The sequence below is a fragment of the Hemiscyllium ocellatum genome, chromosome 7 (genome assembly GCF_020745735.1).
Source record: "Hemiscyllium ocellatum isolate sHemOce1 chromosome 7, sHemOce1.pat.X.cur, whole genome shotgun sequence".
NCBI lineage: Eukaryota > Metazoa > Chordata > Chondrichthyes > Orectolobiformes > Hemiscylliidae > Hemiscyllium > Hemiscyllium ocellatum.
Genome location: NC_083407.1, coordinates 65,694,616 through 65,713,903, shown reverse-complemented (window position 1 = coordinate 65,713,903; position 19,288 = coordinate 65,694,616). Strand labels below are relative to the sequence as shown.

Genomic DNA, 19,288 nt, shown 5'->3' with positions numbered 1-19,288 from the left:
GACCAAATGTGGCTTTTTCTTTCCATTATTTAATATGCTAGTTGGGAGTTTCTAAAATGTTTCATATTCACTTTTATCAATAAAAGCTTTACATTTCAATTTTTTTTAAAAAAGGAGTTTAAGATCTAAAATGTTAAATTTGGTGGATGACTATGCCAGAGTCTGGAGTACAAACTCAATCATTAATCACTACACTACAGGGAAGGGGATGTGAGGATTGGCAGGAAAGAAAAGGTGTGTGTGCATGATGTATTTTCAATAGATTAAGCAGAACTTTATAAACAAAGTTTTACAAACTGTAACAATCGAAAATTGTAAAAGTACCTCATTTTTCTCCACAACTAGCCAGGCCACTTGTAAACCTTCAAGGCCATTAAATGGGATTTCTCTTGTCAGCATTTCCCAAAGAACCTGGAAAATACGGTATACCATTTAACATTCAGCTAAACTCACTGGTAAATAACAGCAAATGCAGATCATTTCAACAACTCTTCAGGTATCCAAGAAAAATACTTTGGTAATGATGCAGATCTACTAATATGGACTTTATAGATTATGTTTTCTGATTATGACTGATACAGACACAACACATTTGAATTGGTCAAACAGCCAGAATATCTAAACTCAGCAGGCCTGACAGCATCTTTGGGAAGAGAAACAAAATGAACACTATTAATTCTGACTTTTCAGAATGAAGAGTCATATTGGACATGAAACATCGACCCTGATTGACCTACCAGCCTTGATCCCTTTAACTTATTGTTTTGTGGAACTGCGTGAACAACTCTCCATTGAGGTGCTCTAATTTCCCAGCATGTTGCAACAATACCCATCTTGCTGATGCTCCTCAGCTATGGGGCTTCTGTTTGGATCAGCAGCATCAAAAACCTGCCCACCTTCCCTAATAGGGCAGCAAACCCAGAGACAGAGACAGAGACAGAGACAGAGACAGAGACAGAGACAATCAGTTAAGAGACTGCCCCTAAGAAGAATATGCCACTGGATGTGCTGCAGGCAAATGTGGGCTGGGTAACTCCAGCTAACTCCAATGTTGGGTCTAAGGAAAATTCCATCCTTTGTCTGTCTCCAATCTTCCAAGAAATAATAATCTACAACAAGACAATTGTTATGAAAGGATTTGAGATTTTCAGTTTTATCCATGGAAGAACAAGTACAAAAATAGTTTGTTTATGAAGTGCGTACAAGCTATAATGCTAATGTGCAGCAAGAATGATGGAACAGATCTTCAAGTGGAGAAAATATTGTTTCACTGGGCAAGGAAGATCAGACAAAATCAGACTGACAGCATTACTACTCTGATGGCATTAAACAGACTTTTGACATATGAAGTGTTGAATGGAACATGCATACAAAGAAGTGAAATATTGAATCGTTCAGCATCCTTGCAAACATATTAACAAGAATGAGACTAGCCCACTCAGTTCTTTTGAGCCTGCCCCACCCATTCACAATAAGATCATAGCTGATTTCATTTTAACCTCTATTCTTCATTCTTGCATGCCCCGATAATCATTCAGCCTCTTGGCAATCAAGAATCTATCCACCTCTGTCTTAAAAATATTTAAAGATTGTAAAAATAGAGTAGAGTAATCAGAGAGTCTGGATCAAAATATACCAGGCTGCTAAAAAACAAAATGGTGTCATCTCTGGCATCACACCTCAAAGCACAGAGGAATAGAAAGCTGGTCAGAGGACCACTAATTTTACCATCATGTCAAAATGGAGCAAGAGGTACACAAAGTAATTATAGACAAGGCGGTCTAATCCTGATGGTGGACAAATTATTTGGAAAAGTTTTGGATAGAATAGATCACCATTTGCAAATGGAGGACAGTCAATCTGGATTTTTTAAGGGAAGGTCATGTCTGAATAAATTAACTTTTCAAAGAGGGAACAAGAGGAGTTGATTCTGGTAAATTATTTGATTTGACTAGGTGAACTTTAGCAAGATATTTAACAAGAATTCGCGTGGCAGAATGATCAGAAAATTACTAGCTCATGAATTTGCAACTGAGAGTTTGCACTAATTACTTATTTAGATTCCCTACAATATGGAAACAGGCCCTTCAGCCCAACAAGTTCACGCCGACCCTCCAAAGAGTAATCTATCCAGACCCATTTCCCTATATTTACCCCTGACTACCGAACACCCGGAGGAAACCCACACAGTTACAGGGAGACACAGACAGGCGCCCGAGGCGAGAATTGAACCCGGGTTCCCTGGCACTGTGAGACAGCAGTGCTAACCACCGTGCCACCCAAAGGCCTTCAAGCAAGATCTTAAAAGTTAAGCTTTTTTTTAAAAGGCAGGACACTGATAGGGGTAATCCTGAAAACTTCTGAAAATAGATATCCTTTTAATTTACTGAGAAACTGACTGCCTACACCAACACAAACTTGTAAAGAATCCATCACAAATTTTTTGAAGTTATATTCAGTTATTAAAAATTGACTAGAATTCTAGACACTGGGTTAACAGTGCTGATCCTGTGATTAAAAAATTGCATTCTATGATATAGTCAGATCATGCTGGTTCATGCCACATGTATATTCAGAAAATTTGGGAACATAGTGTCATTTTGAGTAAAATGTGTGACTGGATGGGCAACTGTGCCCAAAATGAAAATTCCAGAGTAATCTGCTTAGTGATTCATCTTTTCAATCAATAGTCAAGTTAACTCCTTTCTGAACTACTGAAATATTGTATTTGGCTTTCTTCACAAGTATCAAAACACATTTGAACATGTTAAATATACACAGCAAAGCCTAGATATTATCATACCAAAGATCATTATTGTTACAGTTAATAAAAATGGATTTTTAGAAATTATCCATAAATTACTCAAGTCATAAGCAACCTTGTGTAAGTGTTAACCCCCAACATTTGGTCCAAAATCCTCAATTTCTCATAAATATTGTGCTAATTTGGGAGCAGTGTTGATGGGGAAAAAAAACTATTGAATTTTTTTTTCCTCCCCAATTGCTCTTTTCTCACTCAAATGATAAAATCAATAGACAGCTGGGATGAACCATTCCTTGAGTTCAGAACTGTGGTCAGGAATCAGCAGTTCCAAGGGCAAAGCATAGAGTTCAAGACCTCTAACGTGTTACTTGGATAAAAGTTAATACGCTACTTTTTACCAAAAATTTTATTCAAATATTCAGTCTCAAAAGTACAGCTTTTGCATGAGAATATTGGTAAATACACATTAATTTTTCACTCAATTTTACGTTTCAAGAAATATAAATATGGAATAATGTAACACTTAGAAATTGACACTTACACAATTAATGTTTGTGAGAGACTATTTTTCTATTGCATCATATACTTACCACACCATAGGAGAACGTGTCACATGTTTCAGCCACTGGCAGGCTCTGTATTACTTCTGGTGCCATCCATGGGAAGGTTCCCACCAGGCTCATATGTGTTGTGTGAGAGTGAAATCGTGAGGCACCAAAATCACAAATCTGGGGTAATGCAAAACGCAATCATGTAAAACATTCTTGTTTTCAAGCACAATACTACATAAAAGCTCAGAACTCTTGGCAGGGAGATTTGCTAGAGCTGCTCGGGAGGATTTAAATGAGGCAGGTTGTGGGGGGGGGGGGGGGCGGGGGGGCACACCCAGGGAGATAGCAAGAGAAATGCGATCAATCCGAAATTGAAACAGTTGAGAACAGAAGCGACTCAAACATTCAGAGGAGACAGGGGCAAAGCAGAGAACAAGGTAGGACTGACAAATTAAACTGCATTTATTTCAATGCAAGAGGCCTAACAGGGAAGGCAGATGAACTCAGGGCAAGATTGGGAACTTGGGACTGAGATATCATAGGAATTACAGAAACGTGGCTAAGGGATGGACAGGACTGGCAGCTTAACGTTCCAGGATATAAATGCTATAGGAAGAACTTAAAGGGATACAAGAGAGAAGGGGGAGTGGTGTTTTTGATAAGGGACAGCATTACAGCTGTAGTGAGGGAGGATAATCCTGGAAATACATCCAGGGGTGTTATTTGGAGGGAACTGAGAAATGAGAAAGGGGTGATCACCTTATTAGGATTGTATTATAGACCCCCTAATAGTCAGAGTGAAATTGAGAAACAAATTTGTAAGGACATCTCAGTTATTTGTAAGAATAATAGGGGAGTTGTGGTAGGGGATTTTTACTTTCCAAACATAGACTGGGACTGCCATAGCGTTAGGGGTTTAGATGGAGAAGAATTTTTTAAGTGTGTACAAGAACATTTTCCGATTTAGTATGTGGATGTACCTACTACAGAAGGTGCAAAACCTGACCTACTCTTAGGAAGTAAGGCAGGACAGGTGGCTGAGGTGTCAGTGGGGGAGCACTCTGGGGCCAGTGACCATAATTCTATTAGTTTTAAAATAATGATGAAAAAGGATAGACCAGATCTAAAAATTGAAGATCTAAATTGGAGGAAGGCTAATTTTGACGGTATTAGGCAAGAACTTTCACAAGCTAACTGGGGGCAGATGTTCACAGGTAAAGGGACGGCAGGTAAATAGGAAGCCTTCAGAAATGAAATGAAAGTCCAGAGACAATATACTCCTATTCGGGTGAAAGGAAAGACTGGTAGGTGTAGGGAATGCTGGATGACGAAAGAAATTGAGGGTTTGATTAAGAAAAGAAGGAAGCATATGACAGATATAGACAGAATAGATCGAGTGAATCCTTAGAAAAGTACAAAGGCAGTAGGAGTATACTTAAGAGGGAAATCAGGAGGGCAAAAAAGGGACCTGAGATAGCTTGGGCAGATAGAGTTAAGGAGAATCCAAAAGACTTTTACAAATATATTAAGGACAAAACAGTAACTAGGTTGAGAGAATAGGGCCCCTCAAAGATCAGCAAGGCAGCCTTAGTGAGGAGCCACAGGAGATGGGGGAGATACTAAACAAGTATCAGTGTTACTGTGGAAAAGTACATGGAAGATATAGAATGTAGGGAAATAGATGCTGACATCTTGAAAGAGAAGAAAGTGCTGGAAGTGTTGAAATGCATTAAAGTGGATAAATCCCCAGGACCTGACCAGGTGTTCCCTTGAATTCTGTGGAAAGCTAGGGAAGTGATTCTTGGACCCCTCGTTTAAGATATTTGTATCAAAGATAGCCACAGGTGAGGTGCCGGAAGACTGGAGGTTGGCTAACATGGTGCCACTATTTAAGAAAGCTGGTAAGGACAAGCCAGTGACCTATAGACCAGTGAGCCTGATATTGGTGGTGGGGCAGGTTGTTGGAGGGAATCCTGAGGGACAGGATGTACATGTATTTGAAAAGGCAAGGACTGATTAGGGATGGTCAACAGTGGAGTGCCATAAGGATCAGTGCTGAGTACACTACTTTTCATCATTTATACAAATAATTTGGATGTGAGCATAGTTAGTAAGTTTGCAGATGACACCAAAATTGGAGGTGTAGTAGACAGCAAAGAAGGTTACCTCAGATTACAACAGGATCTTGATCAGATGGGCCAATAGGCTGAGCAGTGGCAGATGGAGTTGAATTAGATAAACGCGAGGTACTGCGTTTTGGGAAAGCAAATCTTAGCAGGACTCTGGCACTTGATGATAAGGTCCTGGGGAGTGTTGCTGAACAAAGACACCTTGGAGTGCAGGTCTATAGCTCCTTGAAAGTAGAGTTGCAGGAAGATAGGAAAGTGAAGAAGGCGTTTGGTATGCTTTGGTCAGAGTATTGAGTACAGGAGTTGGGAGGTCATGTTGCAGTGTACAGGACATTGATTAGGCCACTGTTGGAATATTGCATGCAATTCTGGTCTCCTTCCTATTGAAGCATATTGTGAAACTTGAAAGGGTTCAGAAAAGATTTACAAGGGTGTTGCCAGGGGTGGAGGGTTTGAGCTATAGGGGGAGGTTGAATAGGCTGGGGCTGTTTTCCTTGGAGCATCGGAGGCTGAGGGGTGACCTTATAGAGGTTTATAAAATCACGAGGGGCACAGATAGGATAAATAGACAAAATCTTTTCCCTGGGGTGGAGGGATCCAGAACTAGAGGGCATAGTTTTAGGGTGAGAGGGGAAAGATATAAGAGAGACCTAAGGGGCAACATTTTCACACAGAGGGTATGTGTATGGAATAAGCTGCCAGAGGAAGTGGTGGAGGCTAGTACAATTGCAACATGCAATGGGTATATGAATAGGAAGGGTTTGGAGGGATATGGGCAGGGTGCTGGCAAGTGGACTAGATTAGGTTGGGATATCTGGTTGGCATGGATGAGTTGGACCGACGGGTCTGTTTCCATGCTATGACTCTATACTCACCTTTAGTGCACTGTCCGCAGCAATCACCACTAGATGTAACATTAAAATGAGAGAGAGAGAGAGAGAGGTCAGATGTTATTTCAGCTGGGAAGTTTATATGTAGAAAATAGAATCAAAACAGAAAAAAACAGATTTTAATTAATTAACCTTGTGGTCTTTGAGATAGTTATGAGGGATAAAACACTATTTTATCACCAAAACCACAACTTAAAAATATTCAATTTGTAGAAAATTACTGCTATTACAGAATTTATTGTAAAACAAAAGGAATGAATTGCAGACATTTGCTCAGTTTTGTGATCCTAATATTCAATGAACTAAAGCAGAAATAGTAACTTCAACTTTTCCTCCTTAAATCATACTGGCTAATGAAACTCCTAGAGGGAGCAGGAATCGGTTCTCTGAAATTCCACTGATTTTTCTCAGCTCAATAAAGAGACTGAATCCATTCTGTGCCTCTACACTGTGGTATCCAAGACAGAAGAATGGAAGTGGAAATGGCGTTCAGTTATTAAAATAGGAGCATTAGCATTGTCCAAAAGTGTAGTAGTTGATAGTGATACAGTTATGCTACTCTCTACCTGAATGTGTTGGCTTGAGTTTACAGAGGAATATAGATTGATTAAATAAGTTGGTTAAAATTTGGCAGATCTAGAATATCATGAGAAAATGGAATCTTGCCCACTTTGGCACGATGAATCGAAAAACAGAACATCATTTGAATAGAGAGAGACTGCAGAACTCTGCAGTGCACAGGGATTGGAGTGTCCTGGAATGTGACTCACAAACAGTTGGTATGCAGGCTCAGCAAATGACTAGGATGACAAATGGAACATTGGTATATACTAGAAGGGTGATTCAGTACAAGAGTAGGGACGTGCTGTTACAACTGCACAAGCTTATAGTTTTTGGAATATGGTGTACAATATTGAATCCCTAACTCAAGAAAAGGATCAAACTGTATTAGAGGTAGTTCAGAGAAGATTCATATGACGGATTCCTGGGCTGAAAGAGGTACTTTATAGACAGGTTGGGGCTGCATCCATTAGAATTTTGAAGAATGAGAGGTAATCTCATTGAAACATGTAAAATCCTCAAATGTGGGTACTGAGGATACTTATCAGGAGAGACTAGAAATAGGGGACACAGTTCAAAAATAATTTAAATTTAAAGTGGAGAAGAATTTGAGTTGATAACTCTTTCTTCAGTGGGTTGCTAATTGGAGAAATTATCTTTCCCAGATTGAAGTGGATCAGGGAAATGAATGTTTTTAAGACTGCATTAGACAGACTATTGATTAAACAGCAAAGTAGAGTTGAGGCCACCAAGATCTTAACAAATAGGTGAGCAGGCCTAAAAAAATCTGAACATCCAATTCAAGCCCTAACTCTTGTGCATCATTGATGACAAATACAGTTTCATGGACTCAGCATACAAAACATGTTTCTGAAAATGAGATCAACCATAAATATACTGCAAACAATTTCATTGTGTGCGCAATAGGAAGGAACTTTGAAACATATGGGCTTCTTTCTTCACGATTCATATAATATTTTGAATTTTCTTATAACTGAGTATGTAGTTCTCCTTCAAGAATACTACAGGGCAAGAGTCTCCAATGATGTTATCCTTCAATGCGAATTCAAAATACATCAAAATTGCTGTAAAAGATTACTTACACGTTTACAGTTTTAAAGTTACAAGTGTGGGTATGGAATTTACAAGATTGGGCGACAGGACAAAATCTTTCCATTTCCTGTACCTTTGCTGAGAAACAACATATCGGAGTCCCAAATACACTTCTGGAAGCATGGTTACCTTAATATTGTTTTGACTGTTTAAAAATATCTCTATTTGCAAAGATTTATCGTCAAAGATATGCCTTCGTTTTTAATTTTAGTACATTAACAGCTTACCATTTCGAGACTTGAGATCCCTGTGAATTACCTTCACTGGAGCATCCATATGTAAGTAATGCATACCTTTAAGGAAAACGAGACAAACATTCAGAATATGTCACAACAAAATGGATTTATCGAAGTCTGCAAAATCTAAAGTCAGGTTAAAATACAGAAGCACGAGGAAACAGAAACAGCAGTTGTTGAAATTTAACAATGTACCAGTGAGGGAAAGCGGATCGAGGAAGATAGGAGAGGAATAAAGCATCAAGGAATGAAAAGACAAATGCCAAATATCGTTCATCGGCTATGAGCCATTCTTTTTGGTTTAAAAATTAGAAATATTCTGCCATAGTCAGTCACTCTTAACAAACATAGCACAAGAACAGCTCCAAATGTTCAAATCACAGTGATTTTAATCACTCTAGTTATCTTCAAGTGACATAATATTTCTAGGTTCGACTTTGAACCCGACTAGTATAATTGGAAATAGTAACTCTTAAGTTCAGGAAACGCTTTTCAGGCGTTCAAAGACCTGGCACTGTTTTAATGCAACATGATTCAAAAATGCTTTTACTGGGCAAATAATATCCATATACTTTCTACATTTCAGATTAGCTGATGAGATAAAGATGGGTGAGAGAGATATCTGTTAGCAAAACATTCTAAGAAAATGACAGATGAAGTTAGTACATTGGAAATGAAAGGCCCTGATGATGGGCAGGTTGTAGGGTCTGAAGTTCAGTTTAGAGTCAAACAGACCAACTGAAGCCAGAGAACATATTTTGTTAGGATCAATAAGATTGAGATGATTGACATAGAGAAAGTTAGAACTGGGAATTTGGTGTTGGTGGGTGGGGTGGGGTAGGTGGTTTCAAATAGTCCATTTCTGGCTAGAAAAGCAGAGAATCATAAATGAGAGGGCAGTGCCATAAAAAAAAAAGACTATATAGAGAAAGTACAATCATCAATCACATAGAAAACTGAAGGGACGACTTGTTGTTGGCATAAGTGGTTTGGTAGCACCTGCATATAGTTTTCAACAGATTTTTGGGATAACAATCAGAAGTGAACCTCCAGCATAATATGCTCTCCGAGGAAGCAAATATTTGGAAGCTTTTAAATAATCACTATATTATTTGCAGTTAACCTTTTAAGGCATGAAAACCCACTGGAAAAAGTAGCCCAATTGTAATTAATATAGGAGGTCAAGGTAGAATTCAATCAAGAAAAGTTTATAATTCTACCTAAAATAGCAGTGGTCTAAGAATTGGGAGAATTTTAGAATTCAGCAAAGTGAGAATAGGAGAGAAAAGAAATGAGATTAGCCAAGAAAGAAACACAGGGCTGAAATTTCCCATTTGTTGACAAAGTGCTTTCTCAAGTGAGATTCGCACAAACTCACTACACGAACCCTGCCAGCACACATATATCTCACCAATACTCATATTCCACAACTATTATTATTGTATACATCATGTGCACTCAACAACTCCCACTCACCCATCCTCCCAAACTACTAATTATTCCTCTTATTTGCACTTCCTACTCACTGACTGGGGACACCTCATCACCTCACATCGCACATCACTGCTAAATGATATTTTATTCAGAGTCATTATATTCAGTCTCTTTATTGACTCATAGCAGGAATAATCATCTTTGCTCAGACTGATGTCTTCCCAGCATCACAACACACATACCAGTAATTCTGAGGCTTGCTGCATCTGACCAACAGGACTGATGGTAGCTAACCCCCGTTTTAGAATCAGACGATCCCCTTGAGTGACTACGGTAATATCCCTGACTGATCATAGTCCCCTTTGAGCACACGACAAATTGTTCCCCTTTTGACTTTCACACATGGCTATTCGATTGAAGCACTTGCAGTGTTTGTGCCATGTAAGCTGCTGGCACGTGCTGTAGATGTAACATTAACATAATACTATGATGTACAGCAACTTGTCCATCCCTTTGATAGTTTACTGTTCTGTGGCAAGCTGCTGCCTCTCCTTTTTGAAAGTTCGCTTTATGCCACTTCCTCTTATGAAAGACCTACACTAGTACCTGTTTTTGCTAACCAAAAGAAAAGGTGAAATTTTTCCCATATAAATTAATGCTTCTACGCTTTATGCCATTTCAGCTTACAAAAGGTTTCATAGGAATGCTCTACTTTCCAATATTGGGGGATCCTGTACACTAAAAAGCAATGCAAACCATAGAGGTTGGTCACCTCCACATAAACATTAAGTGAGTAAGTGTTCAGAAATGAAACTAAAAGCCATGAGATGCATCCTGTATAGATAGAGGAGATGTATATGTGCCCCAGCACACACAGTGACCTGGCAGAAACATGCAAGCCATAAGTGGTCATTCAACTGCAAACTGAATTCCCCCTGAAAAGCTGAGCTGGTGTGCGAGGTGGCTTGAAAGAAGGAATGATGTTGTGTGAGGCTGGTAGGTTGATGGTGTCAACTTGCTTGGATTAATAGAATGGTATCTATGAAGTGTGCAGAAATGTTGTGGAAAAAGATAGAGGTTAAAGAAGGCCTGCAGTAGCACAGGCCTGCAGTAGTACAGTTGTCACCAGGAAACTGCCTTAGATTATGTCAGGAATTGGGACTATTCTAGGAGAATTGGTAGCTGCATAAAAATGAGGTGTGATTAGCTAATAAGAAAATACAAGCATGAAAATAAGATACTTGCCACTAATTGGTGAGATTCTGAAAAAGGCCATTGAAATCTTAAGAGAAAAATGAAAATCATTTTTGTTTGTCAAGAATGTGATTTTTCCATTTACGTAGTGTTTCCCCAACTTTTTGCCACTGCCCTCACTACTCAAGGGAATGGAAAATTCTTTTCATATAAACAATGTTTTATAGATATTTAAATAGGAAAAGAAGAAGAGGGAAACAGAAACAGAAACAGACAGCCAAACATCAGTGGAAGGCAAAATGCTAGAACCAAGGACTAGAAATGTGGTAATAGGGAACTTTGGAATCATAATATCATTAAGGGAATATGATTCAGGAGAGTCAACACAGAATAATGAAAGTAAAGGTGTGTTTGATAAATCTGTTACATGTCTTTTGAGGGCATAAGTAACAGGACAGATAAAAGGAAAGCAGTGATTGTGGTGTATTTGGAGTTTCAGAAGTATCCAAGAATTGAGACTAATATACAATATGAGTTTAAAATCGTTAATAGTCAGAAAACAGAGTACGAATAAACAAGACTGGTTTTAGTTGGCACGTTGCAACTAGCAGGGATTCCCAATGACCAGTACTTGAGCCTCAGTTATTTACAACCTACATTAATGTCCTAGATGAAAGGACTGAATGCAACATATCCAAATTTGTCAACAGTACAACAAGGTGGGCAAATAATTGATGAGGTTGACACAGATGTTGCGAAGGATATGGACAGGTTGGATGAATAGACAACAAGGGCAGTTGGGATACTGCTGACTGAAGTGTGAAGTTATTTTAGTAGGTAACATTTTAAACAAAAACAGAATACTTCCGAATGGCGAAAAACTGGGAAATGTTGGCATTCAAAGGAAGGTGTATCCTTCTACAGGAATCACAAGCAGCAAGGAATTTGGAATGTAAACAACATATTCATGTTTATTCCCTAGGGACTAGAACACAAAAGTGAAGATATCTTACTACAGTTAGACAGGATAAAAAGTAAGGCTGCTTCAGGACTACAGTGTGCAGCTCTGCAGTTTTCTCTTAATAAATAATGGGCCATTCGGTCTGTTATTTCTGAGCCCGATTGCTCAGATCAATCAGCTGTTCTCATGCCCTTGTCCTTTCCCCGTGGTCCTGCAAATTTTCAATCTTCTTATTGAATTCCCTTCGAAATCTTTCAATGCATCTGCCTCCAAATCAAATTCAGACAAACCATTCCAGATCTGAGCTACTCGCTTGGGAAATTTATTCCTTATACAACCAGCAAGAATCCCAGAACACAACTTAATATAAACGGATTGTAACTTTGTCGATCATTGTAAATTTCTGTTCTAATTAACACTGCATATTAGATCATGGTCCAAAAATAAGGGGTTAGGCATTTAGGACTTACATGTTCCCTAAGGGTTCTATTGAACCTCCAAAATTCTTAACACAGCTGTTTTTGAGTTATTGTTACGTGTATTCAATACGGAAGTTGATAGACCTATCAATCGCAAGGGAATTCAGGTATATAGGGATAATGCCTTCACTAAAGACTCAGCCGGATAGGATCTAAGTTAATACAAATACTGAATAAGTCAGACCCCCCAAAATGAAACCTGACTTGAAACATCATAAGTTTCTTTTCACTGTTAGTTACTGTGACTGTTAATCACTGAACATATTCACACGAGGCTGCCAAAAACACAAGAATGCAAGTTTAGTATGCAAAATAAAACAAACACCTACACATGCAAGATGATTTGAAAAGGTCAGAACGAACAACAAAAATAATCCAATCTTTTTTCTAACAACACTCTTTTCATTCTTAGTTGCAGAGAAATATTCCACCTTCTCTTTGATTTCTCACTTGACTAAATCTATCCAATTTTCCTTTATAGACGCTGAAACCATTCAGCCTCATTTCTAGTTGAGGGAATGGATTCTTTTCGGTTCTGACAGCCAACAGACTTCTATAAGTTCTTACATCCAGAAGATGCAACAAACCTAACCAGTCTTATTGCTAGAATGAATCTGCTCTTCTGAACTGAAAAACTTATACATCTGCTGGAGTGAAACCAAAACATGATTGAGTTTGGTTCAGAACAATCTGCCAATGGTTCATTGGTTTTTCTGTATGTTATAGACTCAGAAGTATAAACACTATCAATTATTACCATTAAATTCCATAATATATACAGACTATAAATAAGACAGCTATGAAATGCTAGAAATATACCAATGATTTTTTTTTATATATAAACCTGATTCTTGTATGTATAAATCATTTTATTCTACATAAATAATACTACAGTGGAGACTTTTCTAGAACTAGCGCAATGGCAGCTCATCATAAAACAGACACAAATGTACAGAGGATCAGTTGGAACATGAAGTATTTTGGTTCCAGTTTGTACCGACAATGCTTTTTAATATTCCTAATTCCTATCCCTCAGTGACATAGGTCTACAGCAAACAGCTGTACTACAGCCCCAGGAAACTGGAAAATACATGATGTTAAGGAAATAGATTGGCTTGGAGCACAGCTGCCAGGGACCATTAAGTTTTAGTGCCCCTCATGTTGCTGTTTTCGAGCAGGACCAGCTGAATTTGTATTGTTCTCAGCTGCTGACAGTGTTACCTGGCAAGTTATGCACAGTTCAGCAAAGGCAAAACAGAAGGTTTAAATTCAATAAATGAGCATGAATAAATAGGAATGCATAAAAGCAAATAATTAAACAAAAAACAGAAGACTGTGGAGGCAAATTTAAAAGGTGGGGCAAATCATATTTTAAAAAGTGCAATCTCTTCCACTCCTGAAGTATCTTGTTTCTAGCGGACAAGGATCTTACTATGATTTACGTAATTGGTAATTCTACAATTGTGACCTTAGTAATAATTCATAACTATACTTGGCATATCAGCAGATGCATTGCTATTTAAACTATAAGAGAATTACAATCCCTGCTGTATAGAATTTTCAAGGAATCTCAGTGCTCTTTCTTGAAATTAGATAGTTGAGCAACTGCAAAATAAAAGTCTTTGTATAACTTCTGGCATACATCTGATTTCATTTTGAGTTAGAAATTAGAGTCTCTGCTGATATTGAAGCAGCAATGACAGTAGCAACCCATTGCATTTGCTACTCAATAACTCAGCAATATTAAGAATTCCCCAACAATTAAGTTTTCCCTCTCTCTAAACACCACAATATATACTCAAGAATGGTTGTTATATCTTGGTAACATGGTTATATCTTGAATGGAAGTCTGGACAGACTGTCAATGAGGTAGCAATGCTGCTGAATTTGATTCAATCATCGCTTAATTTCTACATGCATGTTAACTTTCAATTGGGCACTGTGCAGTTAGATTAGGACTTTTTTTTGTGGTGATACATTTATATTTGTTCCCTCAGCCAGGGTTGAAGTCAGATATAGTGACTTAAACACTGCCTTAGCTGAGGTCAGATAGGTCACCACAAAGCAGCAACTAAAGCTTTAACTTGGTCACTGACCCTCAGATTCATTGTTTTCAAATATAATGACTCTTGAAAAACACTTAGGAATCAGAGTTGTACAACACGAAAGCAGACCCCTTTGCTCCAGCTCTTCTGTGCTGACCAAATACCCAAAACAATCTATTCCCATTTGCCAGCATTTAGACTACATCCCTTCCTATTCATGTACCCATCTAAATGTCGTTTAAATATTATAGTTGTACCAACCTTCACCACATCCTCTGGTAGCTCATTCTATATTCACACCATCCTGTGTGCGAAAAAGTTGCCCTTCAGCTCCCTTTTAAATCTTACCCCTCTCAGCTTAAGCCTATGCACTCGATTAATGTATCTGATAGGTTTTCATACCTGCATTGCTGATGCAAGATTCCAGATTTATTTAATTCATTTAACTGAAATTCAGCAACTGCCAGAATAGAAGTTGAACCCATATCTCCAGATTATCAGTTTAACAGCATAGTCACAATACCACTGTCACCTTAATTGCTGCATGAGAACATGGTGGTCAGCTACAGGGTAATTATATTCTCAATACTAAGTCAACTGCAGATTTGAAAGCCTTTGTTCAGTATGAAGTTCATTGCAAGAGGTAAATCGATTGAATAGTGTTATTCACAAAGTTTTTTTTTGAACTGCAGTGCAGCAATAAACACTAAAACAATTAATAAACAAGATTTAGAAAAATGTCCAAAATTATTTAAATTTAAAATGTATGATTCAAATTCAAGACTTCCTATCATTCAATCATTTTCTGAATTCACACTGGAACATTGTAATTGAGATGGTATTTACTGGACGTACAGATCCCATACAGTTAATTTTCCATGTGAAGCCCATAGACACAGAACAGCAATGCATTTATTATACAATCTAATGAAACTGGTGTAACAAAGTAGTTACTAAAATAATTTCTTGCCCTCCAGTACCAAAGTTGGGGGATGGGGCCAGGCTGAACCTACTATTTTATAACTTTAGATTTTATTTTTGATGTACAATCTGCTCTTAAATATAATAGCTTGTGATTTGGAGGCATAGACATACAAATATACACATATCATTTCAAAATAAAAACTGTCCTATTATGAAGGTTCATTACCTTTAGCAATATCTGTTGCCCAAGTCATGATTTGATCCATGTCCATTTCCTCACTTTTAGCACTTGACAGGTAATCATACAGTGATCCTCCATGAGCATATTCTGATGAAAGAGAAAGAAAAAAAACATCAAATATTACTTTGAAAAGAATAGATAAAATAATTTGACTGTACTTTTAAATACAATATAGAAACTAGAATAAAAATTCCCTATTGCAGAAAAAAAAGTGTTAACAGTTCACAGACTCTAATGTTACAGATTATCGGTACAACCAAGGCCCAATTACTCCGATGTTCAGATAATTGTTGGAGCAGCACAAACTGGAAATGCACATTTGGATCATGCTGCACTTGCTTGGGACTAGCTTGGGAAATTGAAGATTCTGATGGGTAATTCCACTGCATCTTGAACCCTCTAAATTTATTTTTATTTGGATAATTTGGAGGGCTCTGCTTCAGTTAAGCTAATAGTTATCCAGGGAAAGTCAGAGAGTTAAAATCTTGTATAATGCCTGCGTAAGTTAATCTTCTAATCTAGCACTCACCATTCCAACTACATCTCTTCCAGACACGATAACCACACACACAATTAAGCAACTCCTCACAAATAAACTAACTCCACACTCCCTGCTGTGCAGCCCAAATCGCTGGGACCATACTCCTCACATGCATCATTCCATGTCCCCACCAACTTATTGCACCCAAAACCGGCTCCCCCCACCCCTCTTCAAACCAGACCTGACAATCCCTTCTACAACCATCCCTAATCACTCCATCTCTTGTCGGAAACCCTAACCCCTTCAACAAATGTACCCTGACCTCTCACTAACCTTTCACTGCAGCTATCAAAAGGGTCTGGCTGTGCTTCCTGACATTTAAAACAAGAATGTGGCACAATGACTGCTGCAAAAGCGGGTATGTCCGACTTCTTCTGACTATCCTGTGTTAAGTGTACAGTTTCCATTGCATCATACTGTAAACATTTGCTATAAATTCTGTCTCTTATGATCTTACACTCCACAACCACTTGATGAAGGAGCAGCACTCTGAAAGCTAATGCTGCCAAATAAACCTATTGGACTATAATCTGATGTTGTGAGATTTTTAACATTGTACACCCCAGTCCAACACCACCAACTCCAAATCTGTATTGTGTAGGAATTGTTTGATGCCAGTTTTGCTCCACATTGCTGAAGGAGCCAGGATCAGAATTCCCGACTAGAAATAGAGCTCAGTCCTCATAGAAAAAGATAGTAGCAGAGTGGGTAAACTCTGTGATTGTCACTCTCTTTGCTTTTGTTCTACTCATGAATGACATATTTCATAAAAATAAAAAAAAGTTATAAAGTAGGTTAATGGCTGAATACTAGTATCTCAAAGAGGTCATTGTGACTTTGAATCTGAGAAATGCAGGCTATTCACAATATATCTAGTGCAACTGTTCTTTTCTTTTACAGTTCAGTGATATAAAATTTCTGGGATAGGCCTTCTGCATGGATTATATAATCCACTCAGCAGCTTCTCTCACTTCTCTCCCTTGCCTCAGTCTACCTGACCAACCTTCCCCTGTACTAACTTAGTCCATATACTGGAGAAAGCTTGATTCAATCTCCCCCCATGCTATCCCATGGTTTATCTTGTCCAGCTGACCCATCTCCTGCTAACCCAACTCTAGTTCCACCAAAACTGCTGACTACCAAATATCCCTCTTCGTTCCCATAACAGCTGATAATGTTGATGATTGTCTCACCCCAGGTACTATCCTTCTTCAAAGCTGCTGTCATTACCCCTTTCCACAAAAGAAAAAAGTCTTCACAAATTCACCTTGAACCTTCCTTTCATCTTCGAGGCTGTTTCCTCCTACGTCATGTCCATCTTTCCAGAGTTCCATGTTTCAATCAGGATTCCATCCCTATCACTATACTGAAATACATCTTGAATTGATCTTAATTTGTATTCAACTTGGTAAAGGAAAACTAATTCTATATGTCTTTTCCCACCTACCTGTTGCCTTTGACACAATTAGGTCACATTATTCTCTTCCAATGCCTCTCCACTGGCCCAATTCCATTATTAACTAACCATCGCTAGGAAATCATCAGCAATGCCTTTTCTTCTCACTCCCATAACATTAACATTGATGTCTCTCAAATAATCTATCCTTGCTTTCTCTGTATTTCCCATCTTTGTGCTGCTCAATGAAAATCAGTCAAAAAAATCATGTTTCCACGTGTATACAGCTGAATGTTCAGCCCTATCTCATAACCTACTCCCTCATGAACCCACTTGATTTTAAATTGTCAATACACTTGTTTGTGATCCAATATCAAAAGGACCAGAAATTTCTTGCAATTAAGTGCTGAGAAGACCAAGACCTTCAGTTTCTAGCATAAACTCTGTTTAATTCAGCCTCAAAAGAACAAACAGTTCACAACCCTGACATTTTATTCAAACCAGAGATAAAGTTCTGACCACAGATCCACAATATTACAAAGACAACCTATTCCCAACTCCATAACATCACCTGCCTCAGCTCACTGGTCACTGAAAACCTCACTCATGCCTTCTGTTACTTCCAAACTTTATTGTTTCATGTTTTCCTGGCCAGCTTGCTAACTTCTACCCTTCATGCACTTGGGCCATCCAAAACTCTGCTGTCCATTCAAACCAATATTATCTCCTTATCCAGTCACTTAATTAAGCAACATTTCAAATGTAAAATTTACATTCTTCTACTGGTATAATCTCAAACGCCAAACTCTTTCAGAAATCAATTCTCCTCTAATTCTGTCATCTTGAACATTCCTGAGTATAACCATTCCATCATTAGTGCTGTGCCTGGTCCTCAAGGCCTTGACTTCCCTCATTAAAATCCTCAGCTTTTCTTTTTGTCTTGAAGACACTCCTTAAAACCTCTCTCTTTGATCAAACTTTTGTTTGTTAGCGCTAATTTTTCATTGTGATTTACTGTATGGTTTCGGTTTTATAATGCTCCTGGGAACAACTTGGGTGTTCTATTATAGAAAGGCATATTGTCAGTGCCAGTTTGCAAACTACTCCTGCCAATAGGTATTTCTTGGAGATCTGAAAAGCTGGACATGTGGAATCGTTCAAAGTGGGTTTGGGACTGAAAGGCAGGTGGCAGAATGCTGTTTCCCTAATTTTATTTAAAAATGTCTTTACTCAGAGTGTTACCAATGTTTCAGCAACATTTCCATTATCAAAAGCAAATGAGCCCTTAGGAACCTTCAGCATTCTGATGGTTGAAAACCTGGAGGTCAAGTGGAGGTCAGTGCAGGGCTTCAGGAAAGCACAAGGAAATGGCAGAGGCACAGAATGTCAATGTAACCACACGATCAGTGTCAGGAAAGCAAAACCAAAAAGGTGATTGACAGGGCTGGAAAGGCAATAGCTAAACCATAACCTCCCTTTCTTCTTTTCCACAGTACCTTGTACGCACACCAAACTCTCAAAAACCAAACAGGAATCTCACATTGAGCAATTCAAACTGGCTCAACATCATTACCACAATACAGTCCTATAGAATCAATGCCTACATAGCTTTTTAATCTAACATCATTTAAATAAGAAACTCGCAAACATACTATACCAATTTGGTAACTTTATACGTGCCAGTGTTACACATCACCTTTACATCAGCACTTTTCACAGACTGAAACTACAAGCCTGACCACCACCTTTCATTGCTTGTCCTTTTTTTGCAACTGCAAAACAAACTGGCAGGCAACCACAAGCAAAGGAACAGTGTTGGATGGTGGGGA

The 19,288-nt window shown here is 38.3% G+C and overlaps 1 protein-coding gene across 5 annotated transcripts in view; it reads right to left on the bottom strand.

Annotated features, from left to right (window-relative positions):
- The window catches only part of LOC132817119 (mitogen-activated protein kinase kinase kinase 20-like), a 136,541-nt gene that overhangs the window by 96,557 nt on the left and 20,696 nt on the right, over nt 1-19,288 (bottom strand). For all 5 annotated transcript variants that reach the window (XM_060827302.1, XM_060827307.1, XM_060827306.1 and 2 more), the window contains exons 4-8: nt 15,508-15,609; nt 8,236-8,301; nt 6,320-6,348; nt 3,355-3,492; nt 325-411 (exon numbers count right to left, since the gene is read on the bottom strand). In XM_060827302.1, the coding sequence (XP_060683285.1) occupies nt 325-411; nt 3,355-3,492; nt 6,320-6,348; nt 8,236-8,301; nt 15,508-15,609 (422 nt within the window). The remainder of the gene's footprint in view (nt 1-324; nt 412-3,354; nt 3,493-6,319; nt 6,349-8,235; nt 8,302-15,507; nt 15,610-19,288) is intronic.